Genomic DNA, 26,292 nt, shown 5'->3' with positions numbered 1-26,292 from the left:
TAACAATGTCAATCCCATCCCCCTGCGAAAGCCCCATCTATCTCTAGGAGTGTGTGACCCTACCTCAGGCAGCTCCCCCCTTCCAGTCAGTTAGGGTAGACAGAGTAACCTAATCTGACCTGACTCTGTGCACAAGGTATCCAGGTCTGCATGGCCATTCTTACGGGTAACCAGGGCCGGTCATCCCTTACAGCTGGGACACCAGCGGATGACAACATCCACTGCTGATTGTGCTATACAGGCTGACTGTACATGAAAGTCACTAGCTCATTCTATGCATGATGCTCCTACTGTATCTGGGAGTTACACCGTGATCTGACTGCAGAGCCTCCAGGTGCGTCTGTGACCTCCAGGGCCAATGTACGCAAAAGGAAGCAGATGAATTTTGCACATAAACAACACAACTGCACACAATAGTAACCAGATCCAGTTGTTCACTAAAGTGCAACTGAGAAACCAGATCTGGTTGTACACTACAGTCTGATAGTACATTACAGTAACCAGACCCGACTGTGCATTACATTTTGATAGTACAGACAAGTAACCAGACCCAGTTGTGTGCTACAGTCTGATTGTACATACAAGTAACCAGATCTGGTTGTGTGCTACAGTCAGACTGCACTCACATGGAACCAGAGCCAGCTGTTCACTAGTTTAAACATACAGGTCTGGTTTGGCACTCCAGTCCAACTGTACCAGACCCAGATGTGCACTACAGTTTGACTGTACTTACAAGTAAACCAGACCTGGTTTTACACTACAGTCTGAGAGTACATTAATCAGACTCACCTGTGCACAACAGTCTGATTGTACATACAAGTCACCAGATCTGGCTGTGAGTTACAGTCTGATTGTACTTACATGTAACCAAACCTGGTTCTAGGCTACAATAATACTGTACATATGAATAACTAAATCCGGTTGTGCACTACACCTTGACTGTATGTCCCAGTAACTAGATCCGGCTGTGCATGACTGTACGTTGGGGGCCACCGGGTCTGACTCTGTGCTACAGTGAGACTGCACGCCTTGCTGGCGTGCTCAAGGGGTAACTTTCCCTTCTCAATTCACCCTGCCCTCCCCACATCGCCTTGGTTATAAGCAGCTGCCCCCTCCCGCCTGACACTGCCCCAGCTAGAGCCACTCGGGATACATCAGGCGAGGTGCACATTTTACTCTGCACCTGGACATCACTTGGCACCCGGATCTTGGATGGGGGAAGGGAAGATGGACGGATACAGAGATTTTACAAGCTAAGAGATGTGGAGGGAGGGGAGAGGGAGGGGGGAAGAGACCTTATTTAGCTCCACCCCTTCCTGGGTCCCGCCCCCTTCTCAGGCCCCGCCACCTCAGAAGTCACTTGTAGAGCAGGTGGACGCGGCTGCCGTCGCAGTTGCTGCGGCCCAGCTTGTCGGCCTGCTCAGAGACGAGGCAGCGCACCAGGGGCAGGCTGGGCTGGTAGAGGGTGGGCACGGGCCCGGCCGCGTTGGTGAAGTGGTTGTCGGCGGCACAGCCATCCCGCGAGGAGGGGTTGGAGGGGCGGCGCCGGGAGCGCAGCTGCTGCCGGTCCTGGAGCTGCTGGCGGAGCTCGGAGACGCGCTCCTCCTTCTGCCGGAAAGAGGAGGAGGGGTGAATGAGTGTAATGCCTCCCCCACCTCCGAGTGGGTGATGAGCCCCCTTCCCTCCCACCCCCCTAAGTCCCCAGCTTCTGAGGGAGGTGGAGGAGAGGACGTCACCAGTGTAGGGTTCTGGTGTCTCACCCCCACTTTATACCCTGCACCACATAATCACAGTATGGGAGCACCCCATCAGGTTCCTGCTGCCCCCCCCCCCGCCCCTCCCGACGCGGGACGGAGGATCAACCCTCACCTCTGCAATGATCTTCTCCAGCTCCCTGTTCTCCTTCTCCAGCAGCCGGGATTTCTCCTCCTCATTGTTGTTGGTGGATGAGCCCGTTTTCATGGTATCCTGCTGCTCTGACTGCCACTCGCCCCTGGTGATCAGACGCCGCATCTGCAACAAGCGCCCCCAGTGACTGTCGGAGACAAGACTACACCCGGAGCACTGACTCCAAACTGCCTCCAGCGACTGTTGGAGACAAGACTACACCCGGAGCACTGACTCTAATCCCTCCTCCCCCTGCCGACTGTCAGAGACAAGACTACACCTGGAGCAGTGACTCCCAACTCCCCCTGCTGACTGTCAGAGATACGACAGTCTCAGAGCACTGACTGCCAACTTACTCCCTTCCCCCCGTCGACTGTTGGAGACAAGACTATACCCGGACCACTCACTCCCAAATACCCCCTGCCAAATGTTGGAAGTCAAGACTACACCTGGAGCACTGACTCCCAACTACCCCCTAACTGACAGTAATATTACTACACCCACAGTGCTGACTCCTAACTATATTCCCTGACTGACACTCAGACACAATACCCCAACACTACACCTGCCCCGATTGTCAGAAACAACAGTTCATCCACAGAACCAACCCCCAGCTGCCCCACTGACTGTCAGAGACAATCACCTCAATGCTATACCCAGAAAAAATCCCCCTGAAAACCCAACTACCCTATCCCACTCTGCTATCAGACAAGAAACAACAAGCCAGTAGTGCACCTGACACAGAGACCCCAGACCTCCAGCTACCCCCTCAACTGAGTGAGTCAAAGAAAACACCCCAATGCTACACCCACAGCTCAGACCTCCAACTCCCTCCTCTGACTGTCAGAGACAACATCACAATGCTAACTCCAGACCAAAGATTCTGAGCCTCCCGTGCTAACCCTGCACCAACAGTCAGACAGGGAGAGAACAGCCCAGCACTTTCCCAGTGCGGAGATCCTGACCCCTGTCCCTGCAGGTGGGCGGGGGTGGGATGGGTAGGGTCCTACCTTGGGCACGAAGAGCACCACCAGGGTGATGTAGGAGGAGAAGACGACGGCCAGTGAGGTGAAGGCAAAGGCGGCGTCCTGCTGGCTGTTCAGGATCATGGTGACGGGGGCGGTGATCAGACACAGCACCTGCGGCACAGCAGGAGCCAGAGAGCGGGCAGGGTCACTGTGTGGGGAGGGGGAAACAGAGAGATCTGCCCCGACACCGCAAACCTGCTCCACGTGGCTACTCCCCTTACACACACCTCCCACGGCTGTGGCACAACGTGGAGGTACTGAATGCACATGTACTGTCATAGCCCAGAGGGATGCTTGGGGGTCACAGTGGAGTACAGTTAAGCATTGGGGTGCAGTGGAGCACACTCACTGCCATGTTGTAAAAGGCCATTTGCCACAGCACAGTGGGGAGGTTTGGGAGGCAGTGGGTCACAGCGGGGTGCACTCACTCACCACCATGGTGGGGCGGTTGGGGGGGCAGTGAGGAGGTCTGGGAGGGCAGTGGCCCACAGCAGGGCATACTCACTTACTGCTGTGGTGGGGAGGTTTGCGGGGGCAGTGGGTCACAGCAGGGCGCACACACCGTTGTGATGGGGAGATTTGGAGGGGCAGGGGGAGGTTGGGGGAGCAGTGGGTGTGACGAAGTGGGGACTTTCCCTTGTTATGTTGTATGTGAGTCTTACTGTTGAGCCTGTCAGTTTTACTGTGTTGCATAAATACTGTGTGTGCCTCAGTTTCCCTGTGTGCTGCACGAATACCTCGGTGGTGGGAATAGGGGTGTGTGACTTTGGTTGAGACCTCTGGGGCAGGTGAAGCTGCTCCAGCTGCTTGCACATATGCTATGACTGGTGCCCTTCGTAACCTGAGACCCAGGAGGGGCATGCAACCAGGTGACTGCCCAGAAGCGGGACAAAGAGAAGGTGCAGGAGCAGAGGTGGGGGGTCGGAGGTCAGGTGCTGGAAGCTGAGAGTCTGCTTGGGGGGACTGGAAGAGGGGGAATCCTGGGCTTCTGGCCCACGACTCCCAAAGATGGACTTGGCTGAAAGTCACTGATTTCTGTAATAGCAAACTCTGTTCTATGCTGTGTTCCTGTCGACTAATAAACCTTCTGATTTACCGGCTGGCTGAGAGTCACATCTGACTGCGGAGTTGGGGTGCAGGGCCCTCTGGCTTCCCCAGGAGCCCCGCCCGGGCAGACTCGCTGCGGGAAATGCATGGTGAGGAAGGGGATGCTGATTACTCCGAGGTCAGACCCAGAAAGGTTGAAGCTGTGTAAGCTTCTTGCCCTGGAGACAGTCTGCTCAGAGAGAGGATGCTCCCTGAGAATCCTGGCTGGCTTCATACGGAGTAGTTCCAGATCATCGCCCGGTGACTCCGTGACAGTGGGGAGGTTTGGGGGGCAGTGGGTCACAGCAGGGCACACTCACTGCCGTGATGCTGAGGATTGAGGGGCAGTGGGTCACAGCAGGGCACACTCACTGCTGAGGATCGAGGGGCAGTGGGTCACAGCAGAGCACACTCACTGCCGTGATGCTGAGGTTTGGGGGGCAGTGGGTCACAGCAGGACACACTCACTCACCGCCACGTTGTAGATGGCCATGCCCACAGCTCGGTGGTCATTTATCTTCTCGGTGGAGACGCTCTTGGTCTCGTAGGCCAGGAAGATGCCCAGCAGCAGCAGCAGCCCCTTGAACCCATAAAATATCCCTGTGTGGGGCAGGGGGGATAGGTCAGACCTGTCAGGGGGCTGGAGATGAGATGGAGACACGAGAGACTGGGGCGGGGGGTGGGTGAGGGAGGCCTGCGGAGGGAGGGAGATGGGTGGGAGGACACAGGACAAGAGTGGCCCCCGCCCCAGGGGGCAGGCAGCTGTGGGTCGACTATCCCCGGATCTGCGGGGAGGGGCGAGGTGGGGAGGGGACAGGACAAGAGCGGCTCCACCCCAGGGGGCAGGCAGCTGTGGGTCGACTATCCCAGGATGGGGAGGCCTGCAGAGGGAGGGAGGTGGGTGGGAGGAGATAGGACAAGAGTGGCCCCCGCCCCAGGGGGCAGGCAGCTGTGGGTCGACTATCCCAGGATGGGGGGGGGGGGGGGAGGCCTGCAGAGGTAGGGAGGTGGGTGGGAGGGGATCGGACAAGAGAGGCCCCCGCCCCAGGGGGCAGGCGGCGGTGGGTCGACTATCCCAGGATCTGGGGCGGGGAGGGAGGTGGGTGGGAAGGGCAGGACAAGAGCGGCCCCAGCCCCAGGGGCAGGCAGCTGAGGGTCGACTATCCCAGGATCTGCGGGGGCGAGGTGGGGAGGGGACAGGACAAGAGCGGCCCCAGCCCCAGGGGGCAGGCAGCTGTGGGTCGACTATCCCAGGATCTGGGGGCGGGGGGAGGGAGGTGGGTGGGAAGGGCAGGACAAGAGCGGCCCCAGCCCCAGGGGGCAGGCAGCTGAGGGTCGACTATCCCAGGATCACTCCCCGCAGACACTGCCCTCGCAGCTGAGCCAAGGCCCCTTTCCTCCAAACACTGCCCATCCCCCACCTGAAACTGGGCCCCCCTCCCACACTGAGTCAGCACCCCTCCCCGCAGATACTGCCCATCCCCGTGCCCAGTGCCCCAGCTCACCCAGCCAGGTGTTCATCTTGGTGGAGCTGCAGTGCTCCAGCTGGGGCAGGATCGAGACGTCGATGTCGGTTTTCGGTTCCTCTTTGGTGAATTCCTACAGTGATGGAGGGCAGAGGGGTGAATGCTGGGGGGCAGGGCAGAGCCCCCAGCCAGGGCCCCTGGGGCTGCGAGCTTCCCCACTGTGCGCCCCCAACATGGGGACCCCGGGGCCGTGAGCTTCCCCAACATGTGCCCCAAACACGGGGACCCTGGGGCCACAAACTTCCCCACCACACGCCCTCAACATGAGGACCCTGGGGCCAGGAACTTCCCCACCGCGAGCCCCCAGCACGGAGCCCCTGGGGCCAGGAGCTTCCCCGACGCACCCCCCCGACACGGAGCCCCTGGGGCCGGGCGCTTCCCCGACGCACCCCCCCGACACGGAGCCCCTGGGGCCGGGCGCTTCCCCGACGCACCCCCCCGACACGGAGCCCCTGGGGCCGGGAGCTTCCCCGACGCACCCCCCCGACACGGAGCCCCTGGGGCCGGAGCTTCCCACCGCGAGCCCCAGCACGGAGCCCCGGGGCCGGGAGCTTCGACGCACCCCGACACGGAGCCCCGGGCCGAGCTTCCCGACGCACTTCGACACGGAGCCCCGGGCCGGGAGCTTCGACGCACCCCGACACGGAGCCCCGGGCCGGGAGCTTCCCGACGCACCCCGACACGGAGCCCCGGGCCGGGAGCTTCGACGCACCCCGACACGGAGCCCCGGGCCGGGAGCTTCGACGCACCCGACACGGAGCCCCGGGCCGGAGCTTCGACGCACCCCGACACGGAGCCCGGGGCCGGGAGCTTTCCCGACGCACCCCCCCGACACGGAGCCCCCGGGGCCGGGAGCTTCCCCGACGCACCCCCCCGACACGGAGCCCCTGGGGCCGGGAGCTTTCCTGCAGCAGTGCCATGTCGGGGCTGTACCTCGATGGTGCGATGCAGCGGGTCAACGATTTGCCAGACGGCCAGCATGACCACGTCCAGCCCCACCAGCAGCCCCACGGTGGCGTACAGCTTCCATGGCTCCAGGGTCTGCCAACCATGCAGAGTTAGTGCCGCAATCCAGCACCCCTGGCACCCTCCCACAGTGCCTCCCAGCGACCCCTAGCCCCTCCCACCCACCCCCACACAGTGCCCCCCAGCGTCCCCAAGCACCCAACACACTGCCTGCCAGTGACCTCCCAGCACCCGACACACTGCCCCCACATCTCCCCAGCACCTCCTAGCACCCCCATAGTGCCTCCCAGCAACCCCTAGCACCCCACAGCGCCTCCCAGTGCCCCCTGCTCTACAGGACCCCCAGCAACCCCTACACAGTGCCCCCCAGTGACCCCACTCCACAATGCCCCCAGCACCCCCAAACAGTGCCCCCAGCACCCCTTTACTCCACAGTGGCCCCTGGTGCCCCCCACTCCCTGCAGCCCAGCGCCCCCTCACCTTGCGTCTCTCCTTCTTCTCCTCTTTCTTGGTGAAGACGGTGTGCACCCACCAGATCTTAGTGAACATGCTGCCGTAGGCCAGGCTGAATCCCAGCCCCAGCAGCCAGAGCCGGGCCTGCCAGGGAACGGAGACCAGAGTGAGAGAGCCCCCTGCTGGGCCCCCCATCTTCAGCCCGGCCCCGCCCCACTGGGCACCCCATCTTCAGCCCTGCCCCAGCCCGCTGCTGGGGCCCCATCTTCAGCCCTGCCCCTGCCCCCCCACAGGGCCCCTCCCGGCGTCAGCCCTGCCCCAGCCCGCTGCTGGGGCCCCCTCTTCAGCCCTGCCCCAGCCCGCTGCTGGGCACCCCATCTTCAGCCCTGCCCCCGCCCCCCCACTGGGCCCCTCCCGTCTTCAGCTGTGCCCCAGCCCGCTGCTGGGGCCCCATCTTCAGCCCTTCCCCTGCCCCCACTGGGCCCCTCCGTCTTCAGCTCTGCCCCAGCCCGCTGCTGGGGCCCCATCTTCAGCCTTGCCCCGCCCCACTGGGCCCCTCCGTCTTCAGCTCTGCCCCAGCCCGCTGCTGGGGCCCCATCTTCAGCCCTGCCCCGCCCCCACTGGGCCTCCGTCTTCAGCCCTGCCCCTGCCCCTGCTGGGGCCACACCTTCAGCCCTGCCCCCTGCTGGGCACCCCATCTTCAGCCCTGCCCCCGCCCCCCCACTGGGCCCCTCCCGTCTTCAGCTCTGCCCCAGCCCGCTGCTGGGGCCCCATCTTCAGCCCTGCCCCTGCCCCCCCCCTGGGCCCCTCCCGTCTTCAGCTCTGCCCCAGCCCGCTGCTGGGGCCCCATCTTCAGCCCTGCCCCTGCCCCCTGCTGGGCACCCCATCTTCAGCCCTGCCCCTGCCCCCACTGGGCCTCCCATCTTCAGCTCTGCCCCAGCCGCTGCTGGGCCCCCCATCTTCAGCCCTGCCCCGCCCCACTGGGCCCCTCCGTCTTCAGCCCTGCCCCAGCCCGCTGCTGGGCACCCCATCTTCAGCCCTGCCCTGCCCCACTGGGCCTCCCTCCCGTCTTCAGCCCTGCCCCGGCCGCTGCTGGGCCCCCCATCTTCAGCCCTGCCCCTGCCCCCCCACTGGGCCCCTCCCGTCTTCAGCTCTGCCCCAGCCCGCTGCTGGGGCCCCATCTTCAGCCCTGCCCCTGCCCCGCTGGGCACCCCATCTTCAGCCCTGCCCCTGCCCCTGCTGCGGCACCCCATCTTCAGCCCTGCCCCGCCCCACTGGGCCGTCTTCAGCCCTGCCCCGCTGGGCCCCCCCTCTTCAGCCCTGCCCCCGCCCCCCTGCTGGGCCCCCCATTTTGTGCCCTGCCCCTGCTCCCTGCTGGGCCCCCATTTTGTGCCCTGCCCCTTGCTGGGTCCCCTATCTTGCGCCCTGCGCCCCACCTTCAGCCCTGCCACCTGCCGGCACCCCCTGCTGGGCCCATCTTCAGCCCGGCACCCAGAACCTGCTGGGCCCCCTCTTCAGCCCTGCCCCAGCCCTGCCCCTGCCTGGCCCCCATCTTCAGCTCTGCCCCATGCCAGCACCCCCTGCCCCCTGCTGGGCCCCTCATCTTCAGCCCTGTCCCCTCACCCCCTGCACCCCAATTCTAGCCCTCCCCATCGCTCTTTGCCCTCATCCCCCCATTCATAGAATATCAGGGTTGGAAGGGACCTCAGGAGGTCATCTAGTCCAACCCCCTGCTCAAAGAAGGACCAATCCCAACTAAATCATTCTTGGTCCTGGGCCCTCCCCGCCCTGCTGCGCCCCAGCCCTAATGCCCTGCCCCACCTGGCAGACGAAGGGGAAGAGCCCAGACCCGATGTGGTAGCCATCCAGCCCCAGGGGGAAGACAGCGGCCAGCGCCAGCGTGCAGCCCACGGCCGTCATGTTGTTGAGATAGGGCTGGGAGTTCTGGATGTACCTGCAGAGCAGATACGGCCATCACCTGGGGGATGCACCACAGCCCAGCTCCCGCCCCCCCGAGACCAGCCCCTCCAGACGCAGCCATCACCTGGAGGGTGGGGGCTACAGCCCAGCTCCCACCCCAAGATGGGAGGGGTGGGGGATAGCTGTGGGGCGGGGGGCACTGACCAGAGGTGCCCATTGTAGAGGTGAAAGGCAGGCAGACGACGGCCAGCAGGATGCCCAGGCTGGAGGGTGGGGGATAGTCATGGGGCAGGGGGGTGGAGGGGGCACTGACCGGACGTGCCTGTTGTAGATGTTAAAGGCCAGGCAGACGATGGCCAGCAGGATACCCAGGCTGGAGGGTGGGGGCAGCCGTGGGGCAGGGGGTGGAGGGGCACTGACCGGACGTGCCCGTTGTAGATGTTGAAGGCCAGGCAGATGGTGGCCAGCAGGATGCCCAGGCTGGGGGGTGGGGGGCAGCCGTGGGGCAGGGGGGCGGAGGGGGCACTGACCGGACGTGCCCGTTGTAGATGTTATAGGCCAGGCAGACGATGGCCAGCAGGATGCCCAGGCTGGAGGGTGGGGGTAGCCGTGGGGCAGGGGGGCGGAGGGGGCACTGACCGGACGTGCCCGTTGTAGGTGTTCAAGGCCAGGCAGACGATGGCCAGCAGGATGCCCAAGCTGGGGGGTGGGGGGCAGCCGTGGGGCAGGGGCGGAGGGGGCACTGACCGGACGTGCCCGTAGTAGGTGTTCAAGGCCAGGTAGACGATGGCCAGCAGGATGCCCAAGCTGGGGGTGGGGGCAGCCGTGGGGCAGGGGGGGGGAGGGGGCACTGACCGGACGTGCCCGTTGGAGGTGTTCAAGGCCCGGCAGACGATGGCCCGCAGGATGCCCAGGCTGGGGGGTGGGGGGCAGCCGTGGGGCAGGGGCGGAGGGCACTGACCGGACGTGCCCATTGTAGATGTTGAAGGTCAGGCAGACGATGGCCAGCAGGATGCCCAGGCTGGAGGGTGGGGGGTAGCCGTGGGGCAGGGGGGCGGAGGGGGCACTGACCGGACGTGCCCGTTGTAGGTGTTCAAGGCCAGGCAGACGATGGCCAGCAGGATGCCCAGGCTGGGGGGTGGGGGGCAGCCGTGGGGCAGGGGGGCGGAGGGGGCACTGACCGGACGTGCCCGTTGGAGGTGTTCAAGGCCAGGGAGACGATGGCCAGCAGGATGCCCAGGCTGGGGTGGGGGCAGCCGTGGGGCAGGGGGGCGGAGGGGGCACTGACCGGACGTGCCCCTTGGAGGGGTTGAAGGCCAGGCAGACGATGGCCAGCAGGATGCCCAGTCTGGGGGGTGGGGGGCAGCCGTGGTGCAGTGGGGGCAGAGGGGGCACTGACCGGACGTGCCCGTTGTAGGTGTTCAAGGCCAGGTAGACGATGGCCAGCAGGATGCCCAGGCTGGGGGGTGGGGGGCAGCCGTGGGGCCGGGGGGCGGAGGGGGCACTGACCGGACGTGCCCGTTGTAGATGTTGAAGGCCAGGCAGACGATGGCCAGCAGGATGCCCAGGCTCGCGAGCACTGACACTGAGATGAAGAGCTTCTGCGACAGGAAACGGAAGGTGGTGATCACCTTGGTATAGTCAGCCGGGGGGGCATCCCCTGCAGCAGAGAGCACAGTGAGGACGGGCTCACCTAAGCACAGCCCTGCCCCCATGTCCCCCAAGCCCCGGAGGAGGGGAAGGCTCCTCAAGCGTCTGACCAGGCCCTGGCTCAAGGCAGGGGGAGGTTCACGTCCTCAGTGACCCCCTGAGCTCCCAGCACCCAGACAAGCCCCCAAATCCACAGGGACCCCTGTCTGCCCCCATACCCACAGAGAGCAATTCCCATAACCCCTGGCGGCAGAGGGGCCAGAACCCTTGGGGACAGGAAGCCCTGGGGGGCAGTTCCCACAATCCTTGGCCGTGGGCAGTGCCAGAGATCCTGGCAACAAGAACCTCAAGGGGGTGGCTCCCACAATGCCCGGCAGCAGGAGGTGCCAGATGCCCAGGAACAGGAACCCCAGGGCGGCGGTTCCTATTATCCCTGGTGGAAGGTGGTGCCAGATGACCAGGAACGGGAACCCCAGGGGGGCAGTTCCCACAACCCCTGGGGGTGGGAGGTGCCAGATGCCCAGGAACAGGAACCCCAGGAAGGCGGTTCCCACTATCCCTGCAGAAGGTGGTGCTAGATGCACAGCAACGGGAACCCAGGGGGGTGATTCCCGCAATTCCCGGTGGTGGGAGGTGCCGGACGCCCAAGAACAGGAACCCCTGGGGGGGTGGTTCCCATAACCCCCAGGGGCATGGGCAGCCCCGGCTCACCGATCCACTTGTCATTGTTGTACCAGGAGAGGTTGTCCTTAGTGCTGTCATAGTAGCCGATCTTCTTGTAGACCCCACCTGCCGGGAGAGGGGGACAGGTCAGGCCAGGGCAGGGGTGAAAGTAATTTACAGGACTTACTGGTACTGCCAGAGTCCTGAGGAGGCATGGCCTCATCCGGAAGAGGCGTGGCCTTTCAAGATTTAAAGGCCATGGGGCACCAGCTGTGGCTGGGAGAACCAGGGCCTTTAAATCAACCAGGGGCTCCCAGCTGAAGAGGTGGCTGGGAGCCTCCCGGGGCTCAGGGGCAAATTAAAGGGCCCGGGGCTCTGGCCGCCTGGAACCCTGAGCTTTGTGGGGCTGGGGCAGGGATTTAAAGGGCCCAGAGCTCCTGCCGCTGAGGGGAGCCCCGAGCCCTTTAAATCCTGGCCCCAGACCGGCCACCAGAGCCGTGGCCGGGATTCAAAGGGCTCTGGGCTGCCTGCAGCCCTTTCAATCCCCGTGGAAGCCGGTGCGGTCCAGCCCGGTGTACTGGCTCTTGCCGGTATGCTGTACTGGACCAGACCGGACCGGCTTACTTTCACCTCTGGGCCAGGAGGATGAGCTCCAAGTGCAAAGAGCTTCCCCCCACTCCCCTATTGCAACACTGCAGCCTCCTGCCTCCGGGCCTGGGTGGGGAGCCCTGGGGGCTGGATGGGAGGAGCGACCTGTGCAATATGAGGATGGGGGGCAGGAGGGTCGAGCACACCAGGCTGTCTGTCACCCCTGGAGCTAGGGGGTGTTGTATGGTATGTTCTGGGGTTGGTGTGCCAGGACGTGTGGGGGAAAGGCATTGTTGTCTTGGGTGTTCTAGTGTAGTGGCAGTGTGTGGTGTCTTCAGAGGTTGTTGTGTGGTGTGGTATGTTTGGAGGAATGTTGTGTTGTGCTGCGTGGTGTGTGTGGGGTTCGTGTGTTGCTTTGTGGTGCATCGCTGTGTGGTGTGAGCAGAGGGTTGTTTGGGGTGGGTTTGTTGTGTGTGTGGTGCTGTTTCATGGTGTGGTGTTGCATTGTGCAATGTGGAGGGTTGTTGTGCTGTGTGATGTGTTGGGTGGGGTAGCTGTGCTATGTTGTGCAGGGGACTGTAGTGTTGTGGTGTTGCACAGTGAGGGGGTTGTCAAGCTGTTTTGCGGGGCAGGAGTTGTCAAGCTGTTGAGCAGGGTGGAGGTTGTCGAGCTATTGTGCGGGGCGGGGGCATCACTCACCCTGAAGCTGTTCGATGAGGGTCCAGGCCATGCGGGAGCCACTGGCGTCGAATACCACATGACCCTGGGCGGGGAGAGACACACAGACCGGCATCACCAGGCACTCCTCGCTGGCAGCAGCAGTAGGGCTGTCACCTGGTGGGCAGTGCTCACTGACAGGGGACTGCCCTGCTGAGCTGGCAGCAATGTGCAGGGCGTGCAGTGCTGGGGGGCTGGGGAACTTGCGGGACACTGGCCTCCTGGCATGGAGCTCAATGCCCACAGGGCCAGGCTGAGCCCTGGGCCTACAGGCAGGGGGAGGGGGCTAGGGGGCGCTAAAGAGAGTGCAGGAGTTAGGGATGGGGGTTAGGGGTTCAGGGAGTGGGGTAAGAGTTATGGGTGCAGGGAGCGGCATTAAGGTTGGGGGCACAGGGTGTGAATTAGGGAGCACAGGGGTCACTATCCAACACCCCCTCGAAGGCGGAGGAGTTGAGGGCACGGTAGATCTTGTCGGTGACAGGGCGGGCCCTAGGGTTAGGGGAGGCAGGGTCAGGGACAGGGGCGCAGAGTCCGGGTCAGAGGGTGTGGGGTTGGGGTCAGGGGGCACAGGGTCAGAGGGTGGGGGGGGGTCACTTGCCGACACCCCCTCGAAGGTGGAACAGTTGAGGGCATGGTAGATTTTGTCAGTGATGGGGCAGGCAATAGGGGGCACAGGGTCGGGTCAGGGAGCGCAGGATGTGAATTATGGGGCACATGGTTCACTCACCGACACCCCCTTGAAGGCGGAGTTGAGGGTGCAGTAGATGTCAGTGTTGAAGTGGGCGTTAGGGGTGCGGGGTTGGGGGGCCGTAGGGTCATGGTAGGGGGGCACGGGATTGGGGGTGCGGGGTTGTCATAGAGTGTGGGGGAGTCAGGGCCCTGAACCCCTCACTGCCTGAAATTCACTGTGGCTCTCAGCCAGCCAGTAAATCAGAAGGTTTATTAGATGACAGGAACACAGTCTAAAACAGAGCTTGTAGGTACAGAAAACAGGACGTTCCTCTTGGGGGGTGGGGAGCTCACATCCAGGTTCTGGGCCTCCCCCAATCTCCCCAGCCAACTCCAAACTGAAACCCCTTCCCACTGCCTCCCCAGCCACATCCCCAGCTCCTCCTACAGCCTTTGTCCAATTTCCTGGGCAGAAGGTGTCACCTGGCCCCAACCCCCTCCTGGGCTCAGGTTATGAAGGGCAGCCGCCATCCTTTATGTGCTGGCTGTCAAGTATCATCCCTCAGTGAAGTCACATCCTTATTTCCCATCACCATCTAGTATTGGTGCAGTACCCCAGGGAAACGGAGGCACGCCCCACGTTAGCAGAAGACAGTAAGCTAGTAAAACTCCCATGCAATATTACCAGGTTAATACTGCCTACTCCATCACATCTCTCCCCGCTTTGAGACTGAAATAAGTGGGGTCACTCTCACCAGTGACCTGGGGAAGTTCAGGCCCCGCTCTCCGAGACAATGCATCAGCTATCACACTGGCACTCCCCTTCACATGGACCATCTCCATATCATAATCCTGGAGGAGCAGGCTCCACCTCAGGAGCTTGGCATTGGCTCCTTTCATCTGGTGTAGCCAGGTCAAGGGAGAGAGGTCAGAGTACACAGTGAAGTGTCACCCAAACAGATATGACTGGAGTTTCTTAAGGGCTCATACCATAGCCAGGCATTCCTTCTCGATGGCCGTGTAGTTTTGCTCCCGAGGTAACAACTTCTTGCTCAAGTACACGATGGGGGTCTCTCCCCCTTTTCATCAACCTGCATTAACACCTCACTCAGCCCTGTGTCTGAGGCGTCAGTGAACACCATAAATGGCTTGTTAAAGTCTGGGTTTACCAGAACTGCGCCACTGATCAGAGCCTCCTTCAGCGCACAGAGAGCCCTCTGGCACCACCTTGTCTGGCTTTTCCTTCTTGCATAGCTCAGTGATGGGGGTAGCTATGGAGCTAAAGTGTGGCACAGATCTTTGATAATACCCTACATCCCAATAAATGCCTGGACCTGCTTTTTGGTTCGGAGAGCAGGCCAGTCTCTGATCACCTCCACCTTGGCTGGTTCTGGCTTTAGGCAGCCGCTCCCCACCTGGTGGCCCAGGTAAGATTCTTCGGCCATCCCCACCTTGCACTTCGCAGCTTTTATGGTCAGCCCAGCCTCCTGGAGTCGGTCCAGCACTTGTTTAACCAGGGACACATGGTCCTCCCAGGTCTGGCTAAAGACACAGATATCATCAATGTACATTGCAAAACTCTCCGTCCCCCTCAGTAGCTAATTCACCAGGCACTGGAAGGTAGCTGGCGCCCCCTTGAGTCTGAAAGGCAGGGTCAGGTACTCATAGAGCCCCAGAGGGGTCATAAGAGCAGATTTCAGCCTGGCATCTGCATCCAGTGGCACTTGTCAGTAGCCCTTTGTAAGATCCGTAGCGAGCTCCTCCAGGTTGTCTAGGAGCTCATCAGGCCTGGGCATGGGGTAGGCATCAGACCCAGTGATGGCATTAAGCTTCCGATAGTCCACACAGAACCGGACTGATCTGTCCTTTTTGGGGACCAATGCCACAGGAGAGGCCCAAGAGCTGGAAGATGGCTGGATCACCCCCAAAGCCAGCATGTCACTGACCTCTCTCTGAGCAGTTTTCCCTGTGACTCGGAAGGGGGAGCATCTTATAGAGGATGCGATCCTGTCTCCACCCGGTGGGCAGTCAGATTAGTGAGCCCAGGCTGGTTGGAAAACAGCTGTTGGTACAAATGCAGCACACCCCTCTGATCTCAGCTTGCTGGGCAGGTGTTAGCTGATCAGAGAGGGGAATTGTTTCCAAGGAGGAGCCAGCTCCTGTCTCAGGGAATAGATCTACTAAAGGGTCATCTCCCTGCTCCTCCCAATGCCCACACACGGCCAATGCCACATATTCCCATCATAACATGGCTTCATCATATTAACATGATACACCCGTGGTGGTGTGCCCGGTTAGACAGCTCCACCATATAGTTTACCTCATTTAGTTTCTTGACAACTGTGAAAGGGCCTTCCCAGGCAGCTTGTAGTTTGTTTTTTCTCATGGGGATGAGAACCATCACCTGGTCCCCAGTGGCGTAGGGGTGGGCCCACGCCGTACAGTCATACCAGACCTTCTGATTCCTCTGGGCTCTGGCCAGATTCTCCCTGGCCAAGCCCATGAGCTCAGCAAGTCTTTCTAGGAAGTTCAAGACATACACCACCACTGATTCTCTATCGGGAGTGGCCTTCCCCTCCCATTCGTCTCTCATCAGGTCCAGGGGCCCCCTTATCCTTCTTCCATATAACCGTTCAAAAGGTGAAAACCTGGTAGACTCCTGGGGCACTTCCCTGTACGCGAACAGCAAGTGAGATAAATACTTGTCCCAATCATGCAGGTGCTGGTTCATAAAGGTTTTCAGCATCGTCTTTAGAGTTCCATTGAACCTCTCCACCAGCCCACTGGGGGTGAGATTCTGAGGCCCAGATGTGCCAACCCCACATTTCTCCCACAAGCATCGGAGCAGGGCTGACATCAAGTTGGATACCTGGTCTGTCAAGACTTCCCTGAGGAACCCCTCTTGGCTGAAAATGGTCAGCAGCGCATCTGCCACTGTGTCTGCTTAATAGAAGACAAGGCCACTGCCTCGGGGTAACAGGTAGCAAAATCTACCACCACCAGAATGTATTTCTTCCCCGACCAGGTCGTGTTGCTGAGAGATCTCACTATGTCCACAACCACCTTCTGAAAAGGCTCCTCTAGGATGAGCAAAGATCTCAAAGCCACTTTCCCCTTGTCTCAGGCCTTCCCCACCCTCTGACAGAGGTCACAGGATCTGCAATACTGTTGAACAGTATTAAAGATTCCAGGCCAGTAAAAGTTTTGTAGCAGCCTCTTCCTGGTATGCCAGATTCCCTGGTATCCTGAGAGAGGGATGCCATGGGCCAGGTACAGTAGCTTGCGGCAATACTTCTGGGGGACCACCAGCAGCCTCCTGATCCCCCACTATTCCACTTTCCCTGTAGGAGCCCATTCTCGGTACAGGAATCCCTTCTCCCACAGGAACCTCTCCTGGCAGCCTTTCCCCATGGTCTGTGCTGCACTGAGGCCAGCCAGGTCCCTTAGCTTCTGCAAGGAGGGATCTTTTTGCAACTCAGCCTGAAATTCAGCAAGGAGGGGGGAGAGGGATAGCTCAGTGGCTTGAGCATTGGCCTGCTAAACCCAGGGTTGTGAGTTCAATCCTTGAGGGGGCCACTTAGGGATCTGGGGCAAAAATCAGTACTTGGTCCTGCAAGTGAAGGCAGGGGCTGGACTCAATGACCGTTGAAGGTCCCTTCCAGTTCTAGGAGATAGGTATATCTCCTATTATTATTATATTATTGCTCCCTCTCACTGGCTGGGTCTGAAGCCACAGCCCCTCTGAGCCTTGTCTCTGGGCACTCCCTCCCCACCAGGGTAGGGTCCTGCACCTATGGTGAGGTACCTTCCCCGATGTCAGGGCATAGTACCCCTCGCCAGCTCTGGCTACGGGTCATGACTAGGGCATTTTGGGGGTTGCTTGGCCAATCCTCTAGGTCACTCCCCATCAACACCTCAGTGGGCAAGTGATGGTGCACCCCCACATTGTTGGCCCCCATTTCAGATGTACCTTCACCACAGGCACCTTGAATGGGGACCCGGTCACGCCCATCAGGGTCAGGTAGGTATTAGGCGCCACCTGATCTGGGGCCCCCACCTCAGGCCAGGCCAGCATCACCTCAGCACCCATGTCTCAGTATCCATTGATCTTCCCATCCACCTCCAAAGGAACAAGGCACTCGCTCTGCAGGGACAGCCCCGTGCCCACCCTGTAAACTGAGAACCTTGATTCTGGGACATCAAGCCCCACAGAGAAGCTGGTCTGGGAAACTCCTTCCTCCTGAGCAGTTGGTAAGATGCCAGCCCCTCCTGCCTGGGAAGCCTGCCCCTCCTCCGGTTGCATCCCTATCCAGTTAACCCTGTGAGGGTTCAATTTGCTCAGTCTGTACCTTGAGCCTGGGGCACTGGGTCCGTGTGTGGCCTCTCTGCCCACAGTAATAACAATTCATGTTCCGTTGGTCCCCTCGAGCCAGGTGGTTGGTCCTGATGCCAGTTGTTCCCCTTGGGAGGGGGTTCTTCACATTCCCCCTTTGCAGGGTCCCAGGGTGACTCTCTCTCTGCACCGTGGTGGGCTTATTCTTTTGGGACTCCTCCATTCCACCCCCTGACCGGTTGTCCACAAACTCATCAGCCAGCTGCCCTGCGCTCTGCAGGTCCTCTGGCTTTTTGTCCACCAACCATAACCTCAGGTCAGATAGGCAATGTTCATACAGGTGCTCCAGTACAACCAGTTTAACCATGTCCTCCTTAGTTTGGACCCCATCTGCCCACTTGTGGACATATCCCTCCATTCAGAGGATCAGTTCCAGATATGTGTCCTCAGGGGTTTTACGTTGACTCCGGAACTTTTTCCAGTACGCCTCAGGAGTCATCCCAAACTTGCGTTAACAGGGCCTTTTTGAACAGTTCATAGTCCCCTGCCTCCACCCCATCCATTTGGCTGTACATCCCTACGACTTTGGGGTCCAGTAAGGGGGTGAGAAACCAGAGCATGTCTGTAGAATCAACTCTGTACAGTCTGCAAGCTTTCTCAAAGGCCATCAGGAATTCATTTATGTTCTCCCCTTCCTTAAACTGGGACAGGATGCACTTATCAAAGTTCCATGCAGTCCTGGGTCCCCCCTCACTCACCGCAGCAGGGGGCTCTCTGCTCCTCAGCTTTGCCAACTCCAGTTCATGCAGCTGCTGTTTCTCCTGATTCTCCAGCTTTTTCTGTTTTATCTCCCTCTCCCATTCCAGCCGCCTCAGCTCCAGTGAAGGGAAGCTTGGTCCTGAGCATCCCCTGCTGGCGGCAGGGGGTCACAGTGCCCCCGGGGTTCATCTGTATGCTTCTAGCCCGTCCCCTAGCCATAGGTAGGAGGGGCCTCGGAATGCCCTCAGCAGCAGTCTGACCACTCCCAGCCGGTACAGATACCGGTGCCGACACAGCATCTGCCAGGCTGCTTTCCTCAGGGACAGGGATCAGCTCCTGCGAGCGATTCTCCTCCTCCAGCTGGGCAACCAGCTGTGCTTTGGTGCCCTTCCCTCTGCGAAGGCCCCGCTCCTTGCACAGCTCTATAAGGTCCCTCTTAAGGAGATAGTTACACATCTCCCCGCTGATCCCAAGTTGTTGTCGACTTGCAGGCCTGTGTGCTCTCAGCTCCCCACTGTTTCCAGGAAGAACCCCTACTGTGCCAGCCCTTTTCCAGGTCACCACCTCTCTCCCAGGGCAAGCCGCAGATGACTCCGCCCCTGAAACTGCTTGGCGCAGTCCCCAGGGAGACCCCGTTACTGCAACAATCCTTCTCACTGGTCACACACTCCCAGGGGTTAAGTGTAGCTCCTCCGCCTCTTGAAACCACTCCTCTCTGAGCCTTCGGCATGCCTGGTTCTCATTAATCCCCCTTCGTTTTACTGCTCCCCAGTCACTTACTGCAGGAAGCACCACCACGGGGTGCTGTACATCCCACCGCTAACACCAGTTGTCACGGAGTGTGTGGGAGTCAGAGCCCTGCATTCCCCACTTCCTGAAATTCACTGTGACTCTCAGCCAGCCAGTAAATCAGAAGGTTTATTAGATGACAGGAACAAAGTCTAAAACAGAGCTTGTAGGTACAGAAAACAGGACCCCTCAGTCAGGTCCCTCTTGGGGGATAGGGAGCCCACACCCAGGTTCTGGGCCTCCCCCAATCTCACCAGCCAGCTCCAAACTGAAACCCCTTCCCACTGCCTCCCCAGCCACATCCCCAGCTCCTCCTACAGCCTTTGTCCAGTTTCCTGGGCAGAAGGTGTCACCTGGCCCCAACCCCCTCCTGGGCTCAGGTTATGAAGGGCAGCCGCCATCCTTTATGTGCTGGCTGTCAAGTATCATCCCTCAGTGAAGTCACATCCTTATTTCCCATCACCATCTAGTATTGGTGCAGTACCCCAGGGAAACGGAGGTCACTCACTGACACTCCCTCAAAGGTGGAGGAGTTGAGGGTGTGGTAGATCTCGTTGGTGATGTGGTGGACGTTAGGGGGTGCAGGGTCAGGGGGTGCGGGGGGGGCAGGTCAGGGTCAGGGGGTGCAGGGGTCACTCACCGACATCTCCTCGAAGGGCACCCAGAGTTGAGGGTGCGGTAGATCTCGTCGGTGATGGGGTGGGCGTTAGGGGGTGTGGAGTTGGGGTCACGGGGTACAGGGGTCACTCACCGACACCCCCTCAAAGGCGGAGGAGTTGAGGGCGCGGTAGATCTCGTCTGTGATGTTCTTGTTGTTGTAGTTGAAGTCCTCCAGCCGCAGCCCCTTCTTCACCAGCTCGGCCGAGGTCTTGTTGAGCGCCAGGGCCAGGGCCCAGATGGCATCGTAGGCCAGCGGCGCCTCCTGGAAACCCCCCGTCTCCTCCGGGTTCTTGCCCAGCCGCTTCTGCAGCTTCTCAATGAACTCCTGGGAGGTCTGCAGGGCCGGGGGGTGGGGACAGTGAGCTGGAGGAGGGGAAGTGATATGGGGGCCCATGGCCCCCTCCCTGCCTCTTTTCATCAGTCACCCCAGGTCTTCCTGTCCCACACTGAACCCCCGTCCCATTGCCCTCCTCGAAGGTCTTCTCTGATCCCCCTCTTCTTCCCGGTCTCTGCCGCCCACCCACCCAAGCTCCCGTGCCCTCACATCCCCATTGGTCCCCCCCACCCCTCTAGTCCCTCATGCCCCCCAACTGCCCCCTCCCAGGCTTTGTTCTCCCTGACGTCCCCGCCCCAGGGCCTCCCAGGCACTTGGCTCTCCCTGCCCTCACCATGTTGGAGATGCTGCGGGTGTTCTCGGGGTTCAGCATGACGATCTCGGTAGTGACATGCCCCTCCACTGCCTCCGCCATCTCTGCCTCCGTGCAGTTGATGGCGGGGTCCTTGATGCGAAACCAGTTGTCGGCGTACCAGCCGATCAAGAACCAGACGTACCGCTTCCCATACAGCTTCTCCTTGTACACCTGCACGGAGGCACGTCCGAGAGACGGGCACCCGGCTCAGACAAGCATGCAGCTCCATCCAGCCACCCAACCAGCCCTCCATCCCCTCCATCCATCCATCCACCCAGCACTCCATCCCCTACTCCCCCTCCATCAATCCATCTGTCCCCATCTGCCCCCTCTCCATCCATTCATCCATCCCGATGTGCCTCCCCTCCATCCATCCATCTGTCCCATGCGCCCCCTCTCCATCCATCCATCCATCCGTCCCGATGCGCCCCTCCCTCCATCCATCCATCCTCATATGCTCCCTCTCCATCCAGCCATTCGTCCGTCCCCATACGCCCCCTCTCCATCCAGCCATCCATCCCCATGTGCCTCCCCTCCATCCATCCATCTGTCCCATGCGCCCCCTCTTCATCCATCCATCCGTCCCGATGCGCCCCGCTCCCTCCATCCCCATACGCCCCCTCTCCATCCAGCCATCTGTCCGTCCCCATATGCCCCCTCTCCATCCAGCCATCCGTCCCCACGTGCCTCCCCTCCATCCATCCATCTGTCCCATGCGCCCCCTCTTCATCCATCCATCCATCCCGATGCGCCCCCCTCCCTCCATCCCCATACGCCCCCTCTCCATCCAGCCATCCGTCCAGATCCCAGACGCCCCCTCTCCATCCAGCCATCCGTCCATCCCCATACACCCTCTCTCCATTTAGCCATATGTTCCCATGTACCTCCTCTCCATCCATCCATCCATCCCCATGGACCCCCTCTCCATCCATCCATCCCTCCCTCCCTCCCCGTGGGCCCCCTCTCCATCCATCCATCCATCCCCACGGGCCCCCTCTCCATCCATCCATCCCCACGCGCCCCCTCTCCATCCATCCATCTGTCCGCATGCGTCCCTTCTCCATCCATCCACCTATGCCTCTTCTCCATCCATCTATCCCCATGTGCCCCCTGTCCATCCATCCATCCGTCCCCATGCACCCCTCTATATCCATCCATTCATCCCCATATGCCCCTCTCCATCCATCCATCCCCACCCTCCTCTGATCTAGCTAAGCTCTGTACCTTTATTTTTGGATCCACCTGTCACTTTCCACACAGCCCCTCCCCACACCCCCAGGCCTTGTTCACACAGACACATGTGCCGTCCAGCTGTCTCTCTACGGTGGTAATTATCTGTACAGCCCGCTAGGTGGACACAGTTACACCGTGATCAAGGTTCTGAGGCTAGTCTGGCTATTCCCAGACTCCCAGATGGGGAAGGGAATCACCTCCACTGGGACAGGGCACTTGGAGACCAGTACAACTGGGCCAGGTGAGGGGCTGCGCAGCTGTGATTGACCCAGTATCAAACTACTCGCAAAGGACACCATTACACATGGGCACCGACACCCGGCACAGCAGGCCTGGGTCCCTACAGCAGAGACTTGCAGGCCACAGGCTGCAACAGCAGAAGTGGCACAGACAAAATCTCGGACTGCGGGGTGGCACTGGGAGTGTCATGGGGAGGCCGCGGGGCTCAGCCTCACATCACCAGAGAGCCATGGGGACACTAGGGAGAGCCCCAGAGATGTTCGGGGGGCTGGGTTGGGAGCAAGAGAGAGAGAGCAAAGACAGACCTGGCTGGCTCTGCTCAGCAATCTCCTGTCTGTGTGTGTTGTGCGGTGTGTGTGTGCTGTGGGGCGTGTGCATTGCGTGGGGCAGGGCATCTGCAGGGCGTGGGATGTCTGCGTGTTGCAGGGCGTGCGCGCGTTGCGGGGCGTGCCCGTGTTGTGGATTTGTGCGGGGATGGAGGGTGTCTCCCTGCAGTTCTCTGGGACACAATGGGGCAGGAGAGGCGAGGCTGAGTCAGGGGCCCAGCCCAGCAGGACTCTGTGGGGGTGTGTGCAATGTCTCCCCAGGGAAGGGGGACACCCAGCTTGGACCACACACAGCCCAGCCATTCTGGCACTGGCCTCCGGGGGACTGAAGGGGACAGGGCCCTGGTGTCTGGGACTATGGGAGGTAGCCATCCTTGCTTCTCTGCCCCCCAGCTCCTCCCCAGATCTGGAGGCATCCCCCCAGCACTGAGCCTGACTCCCCTATACCAGGTGCCCCCCTAGTGCTGAGCCCAGCCCCTCCACCCTGGCTGCCCCCCAGTACTGAGTCCAACCCCCTCAGCACGGTGCCCAGCCCTCCCACCTGGCTGCCCCCCAGCACTGAGCCCCCCCAGGCCTCACCTCACAGAAGACCTTGCGCGCTTCGGTCTCATAGAAGAGCCCCACGATGATGCGGGCATCCTGGCGCTGTGGGGACATGGCCACCGAGGGGGCGAGAGGGGGAACTGTCACGACCCACGTGAATCGTGGGGAGACACGGTTATCCCCCTGCTCTACCTCCAGACACCCCAGCACAGCCCCGAACACCATGTACCCCCACAACAACCCACTGCCGCTCACTCCACTCCTCAGCCCCTCACTCATCACCTCACAGGCAGTTGCCAATTTGCACATGTTTTCGTATCTTTGCATGGCTCCAGGGATTCCCCACCCCCATGTGAGGCTGTGACATCCCCCCCCCATGGGAGGAGGTTGTGGGAAGATGGAGGGGTCCCATGGGTCGTGCCAAACCTGGGGGCACACTGGGTCCCTGACCACCTTCCCCCCTCCCTGATCCCAGGGGAGCCCCATTGTGTGTCTAGGGGGCGGTGTTGTCCCAAGGCAATCCAGCAGCAGATGGACAGATCGCCTGGCTGGGAGGGGACATGGGGGCACAGCAGGGATGGGGAGCATATGCGGTGGGGCAGGGTTTCCCACCACGGGAGACAGGGAGTGCCCCCCATGTGCCCGGCCCAGCCTCGGGCACTCACCAGCCATCGGCGCATCCTCCCCATGCCGAGCTCCCCATACCCAGCTCCAGGCGCCCATGCCCCTGCCATCTTAGCCTTGGGTACCCCCTCCAACCCTAGGCCCCTCCTCCATCAGATCCCCCCAAGCCCCAGCTTGGGGGTCTCTCACCTTGAGGCTGCGGACAGGCGCAGCGGGGTCAGAGAAGAAGCTCTGGCGGAAGGTGATCTCGATGCCAGCCTCCTTCACCCGCTGGTCCAGGTCATCCAGGGTCTGGGGGTGGGGGTGGAGAAAGAGCAGATGGGGTCAGGGAGAGCTGAGGAGCTAGCAGGGGGGCCATATGAGGGAAAGCAGGAAGCTCTGGGGCATGGTGGGGACAGGGAGTGGGGGTCGGAAGGGAGTCGGGGCACCAGGAGGGAACTGGGGAGGATGAGGGGCACTGGGCAGGGGGCACTGTGGGATCCAGGGTGGCTGTAGGAGTCAGAAGCACAGGGCAGGGGAGTCTGGGGTGGCTGCAAGGTCAGGGGTGCTGTGTGGGTCACGGTGTTGTGGGGGTCTGGGTTGCTTTGGGAGTTGGGAGGTGCTGAACTGGAGGCCCAGGGTGGCTACAGGGGTCAGGGGTCCTCGGCCCCGTGGGAGTCAGAGAGGATGTGGGGCGTGAGGACCAGGATTCCGGGGGGGGGGGGGGGTCAACGTGGGGATAAGGGTCCCGGGGCTCCATGGGAATCAGGGAGGATGCTGGGGGCAGATTCTTGCAGTGGTCAGGAGTCCAGGGCGCCATGGGGGTCAGAGAGGATGTGGAGGTCAGATCCCTGTGGGGGTCAGGGGCCCGGGGCTCTGTGGGGGTCAGGGGCCCAGGGCACCGCAGCCATACCGAGGTGAAGACCTCTGTGGTCTGCTGGATGGTGGCGATCTTGGTCCAGCCCCACTTCTTGAAGAGCTGGACGCGCGTGGGGTTGTGCAGAGTGGCCGAGGGGTGGGTGCGGAAGAAGGTGGGGAAGCGCTGGCGATTGGAGAGTGCTGGGGAGCTGGAGCCGTATGACAGCTGGGGGAGGAGAGCTGGCTCAGTGTGGGCAGCCAGCACATGCCCCCACAACACCCCAATGCCCAGCCCTTCCCCAACACCCCCAACCCATGCACCAACAATACCCTGACACCCAGCCTCCTACCCCAACACACACACACAATACCCCGACACCCAGCCCCTCACTCCAACAGCCCCCCAACACACCACCCTGACACCCAGTCCCCCACGCTAATACACACACACAATACCCCGACACCCAGCCCCCCACACAAACACCGCCCCAACACACACACACACAATACCCTGACACCGAGCCCCACACCCCAACACACCCACACCATACCCCGACACCTATCCCCCACAAAATACAATACATGCAACACCTCCCACCCCAACACACACAACATCCCAAGACATGACTTCCTCTGACCAAGTGGGAATATTTCATAATGTTTTGCATGAATAGCATGTGCCTCAGTTTCCCCCATATGCTGCACAGTTGACTGGGTGGGGGGGGGAATTGTTTACTCTTTGCAGAGATCCAGGGATGACTGACACCTGGCTGCCCCATGCCATGAAGAGTCCCAGAAGACAATTGCTCGGACATTCGGTACCTAGCGACTACTGACCATGGATGACCCTCACAGGAAGCCAGCCAGGTGTGACCAGCTGGAGAACAAAGGGCCCAGAGACAATGTTTGCCCAGGAACAAGGACAAAGGATGGAGGACAGGCCCAGTGGGGTTGCGGGAAGCGGGAGAAGTTTCTGGACAGGGCCGAAGAAGGGGTCGGTGGAGAGCTCTAGGCTCTGAACTGACCCAGATGGACGGTGCTGTTCTCTGTGCTACCCAAGGACTTGGCACGCTGTGTTCCAGACGTCTAACAAACCCTCCTGCATTCACAACGCCAGCGGGTAGGCACTGCAGCTTAAGAACACGGGTGGGTGCATGGCTCCCTTTGAGGGGAACGAGTCTCCCTCTGTTGGGGAGCCAATCCAGGTGGACTCGCTGCAGGGAGCTCATGGTGGGCGTGCTCCAGGCTCCGAGGTTCAGTCCCAGGAGGTACTGAAGCCAAGGGGCTCACCCCGGGGAGGGAGCATGACCCTAAGGGGGCTGCCACACTGAAGGGGTCCTCCCAGGGCCTGTTCCGGAGCCACGTGAGATCCGTGACACTTCCCCACACATGCACCAACCCTCACACAACCACCACACACACATACGAATCCTTACAAACCTCCCCCACCACATAACCTTCCCTCCCCCCTCCAACTCTCCGGACCCTCTCACCACAATGAGGTTCCACATGCGGGCGGCCTCGGCCACCAAGGTGGAGACACTGCTGCAGCCGGGCATAAGGATGATCTTGATGGGGTCATTGTAGAGCAGTTCGTACAGGTATTTGGTGGCTTGGCCTGGGTCGCACTGCAAGGCACAGACCCACCATCACACACATGGTATGCTCTAACCCCACACCCCACCACGCCGCTCCCACAGCCAGGCGTCCTGATTCCCAACCCATCCAGCTGTATACCAAGAGTCCTGACTCCCAGACTCCCCGCTAGACCTCATTTCCCTCCCACAGCCAGAGATACAACCCAGGAATCCTGGCTCCCAGCCCCTCTGCTCTAATCCACTAGAGCCCACTCCCTACCCCCCCCCCGGGATAAAACTCAGGAGTCCTGGCTCCAAGCCCCCCCTGCTCTAACCACTAGACCCCATGGCCCTCCCACAGCCTGGGATTGATCCCAGGAGTCCTGGCTCTCTGCTCTCCCCCTCCCCCAACTCCTCTCTGGAAGGTCACAGCCCATCCTCCCTATCCTGGCTGGACACCAGGAGGGGCCCATGAATTATTCAGGGCATGGCAGCTGGGGGAGAGAAGATCAGTTTCCATGACAACCCC

The 26,292-nt window shown here is 61.0% G+C and overlaps 1 protein-coding gene across 1 annotated transcript in view; it reads right to left on the bottom strand.

Moving 5' to 3' along the window:
• Nucleotides 1-411: 411 nt before the first annotated feature.
• Nucleotides 412-26,292, bottom strand: part of GABBR1 (gamma-aminobutyric acid type B receptor subunit 1) — a 48,783-nt gene continuing 22,902 nt past the window's right edge. Inside the window, exons 7-23 of the mRNA XM_039500528.1 lie at nt 25,680-25,814; nt 24,242-24,412; nt 23,539-23,640; nt 22,762-22,827; nt 20,363-20,554; nt 19,786-20,028; nt 12,467-12,530; nt 11,228-11,305; nt 10,376-10,526; nt 8,768-8,900; nt 6,974-7,090; nt 6,461-6,568; nt 5,507-5,600; nt 4,474-4,601; nt 2,898-3,026; nt 1,870-2,013; nt 412-1,608 (exon numbers count right to left, since the gene is read on the bottom strand). Coding sequence (XP_039356462.1) covers nt 1,357-1,608; nt 1,870-2,013; nt 2,898-3,026; nt 4,474-4,601; nt 5,507-5,600; nt 6,461-6,568; nt 6,974-7,090; nt 8,768-8,900; nt 10,376-10,526; nt 11,228-11,305; nt 12,467-12,530; nt 19,786-20,028; nt 20,363-20,554; nt 22,762-22,827; nt 23,539-23,640; nt 24,242-24,412; nt 25,680-25,814 — 2,307 coding nt within the window. The 3' untranslated portion in view covers nt 412-1,356. The remainder of the gene's footprint in view (nt 1,609-1,869; nt 2,014-2,897; nt 3,027-4,473; nt 4,602-5,506; nt 5,601-6,460; nt 6,569-6,973; nt 7,091-8,767; nt 8,901-10,375; nt 10,527-11,227; nt 11,306-12,466; nt 12,531-19,785; nt 20,029-20,362; nt 20,555-22,761; nt 22,828-23,538; nt 23,641-24,241; nt 24,413-25,679; nt 25,815-26,292) is intronic.

This window comes from Mauremys reevesii, linkage group 15, assembly GCF_016161935.1.
Source record: "Mauremys reevesii isolate NIE-2019 linkage group 15, ASM1616193v1, whole genome shotgun sequence".
NCBI classification, from domain to species: domain Eukaryota; kingdom Metazoa; phylum Chordata; order Testudines; family Geoemydidae; genus Mauremys; species Mauremys reevesii.
Note: the sequence above shows the minus strand (reverse complement) of the source record. Positions and strands in the feature narration are given on the sequence as shown.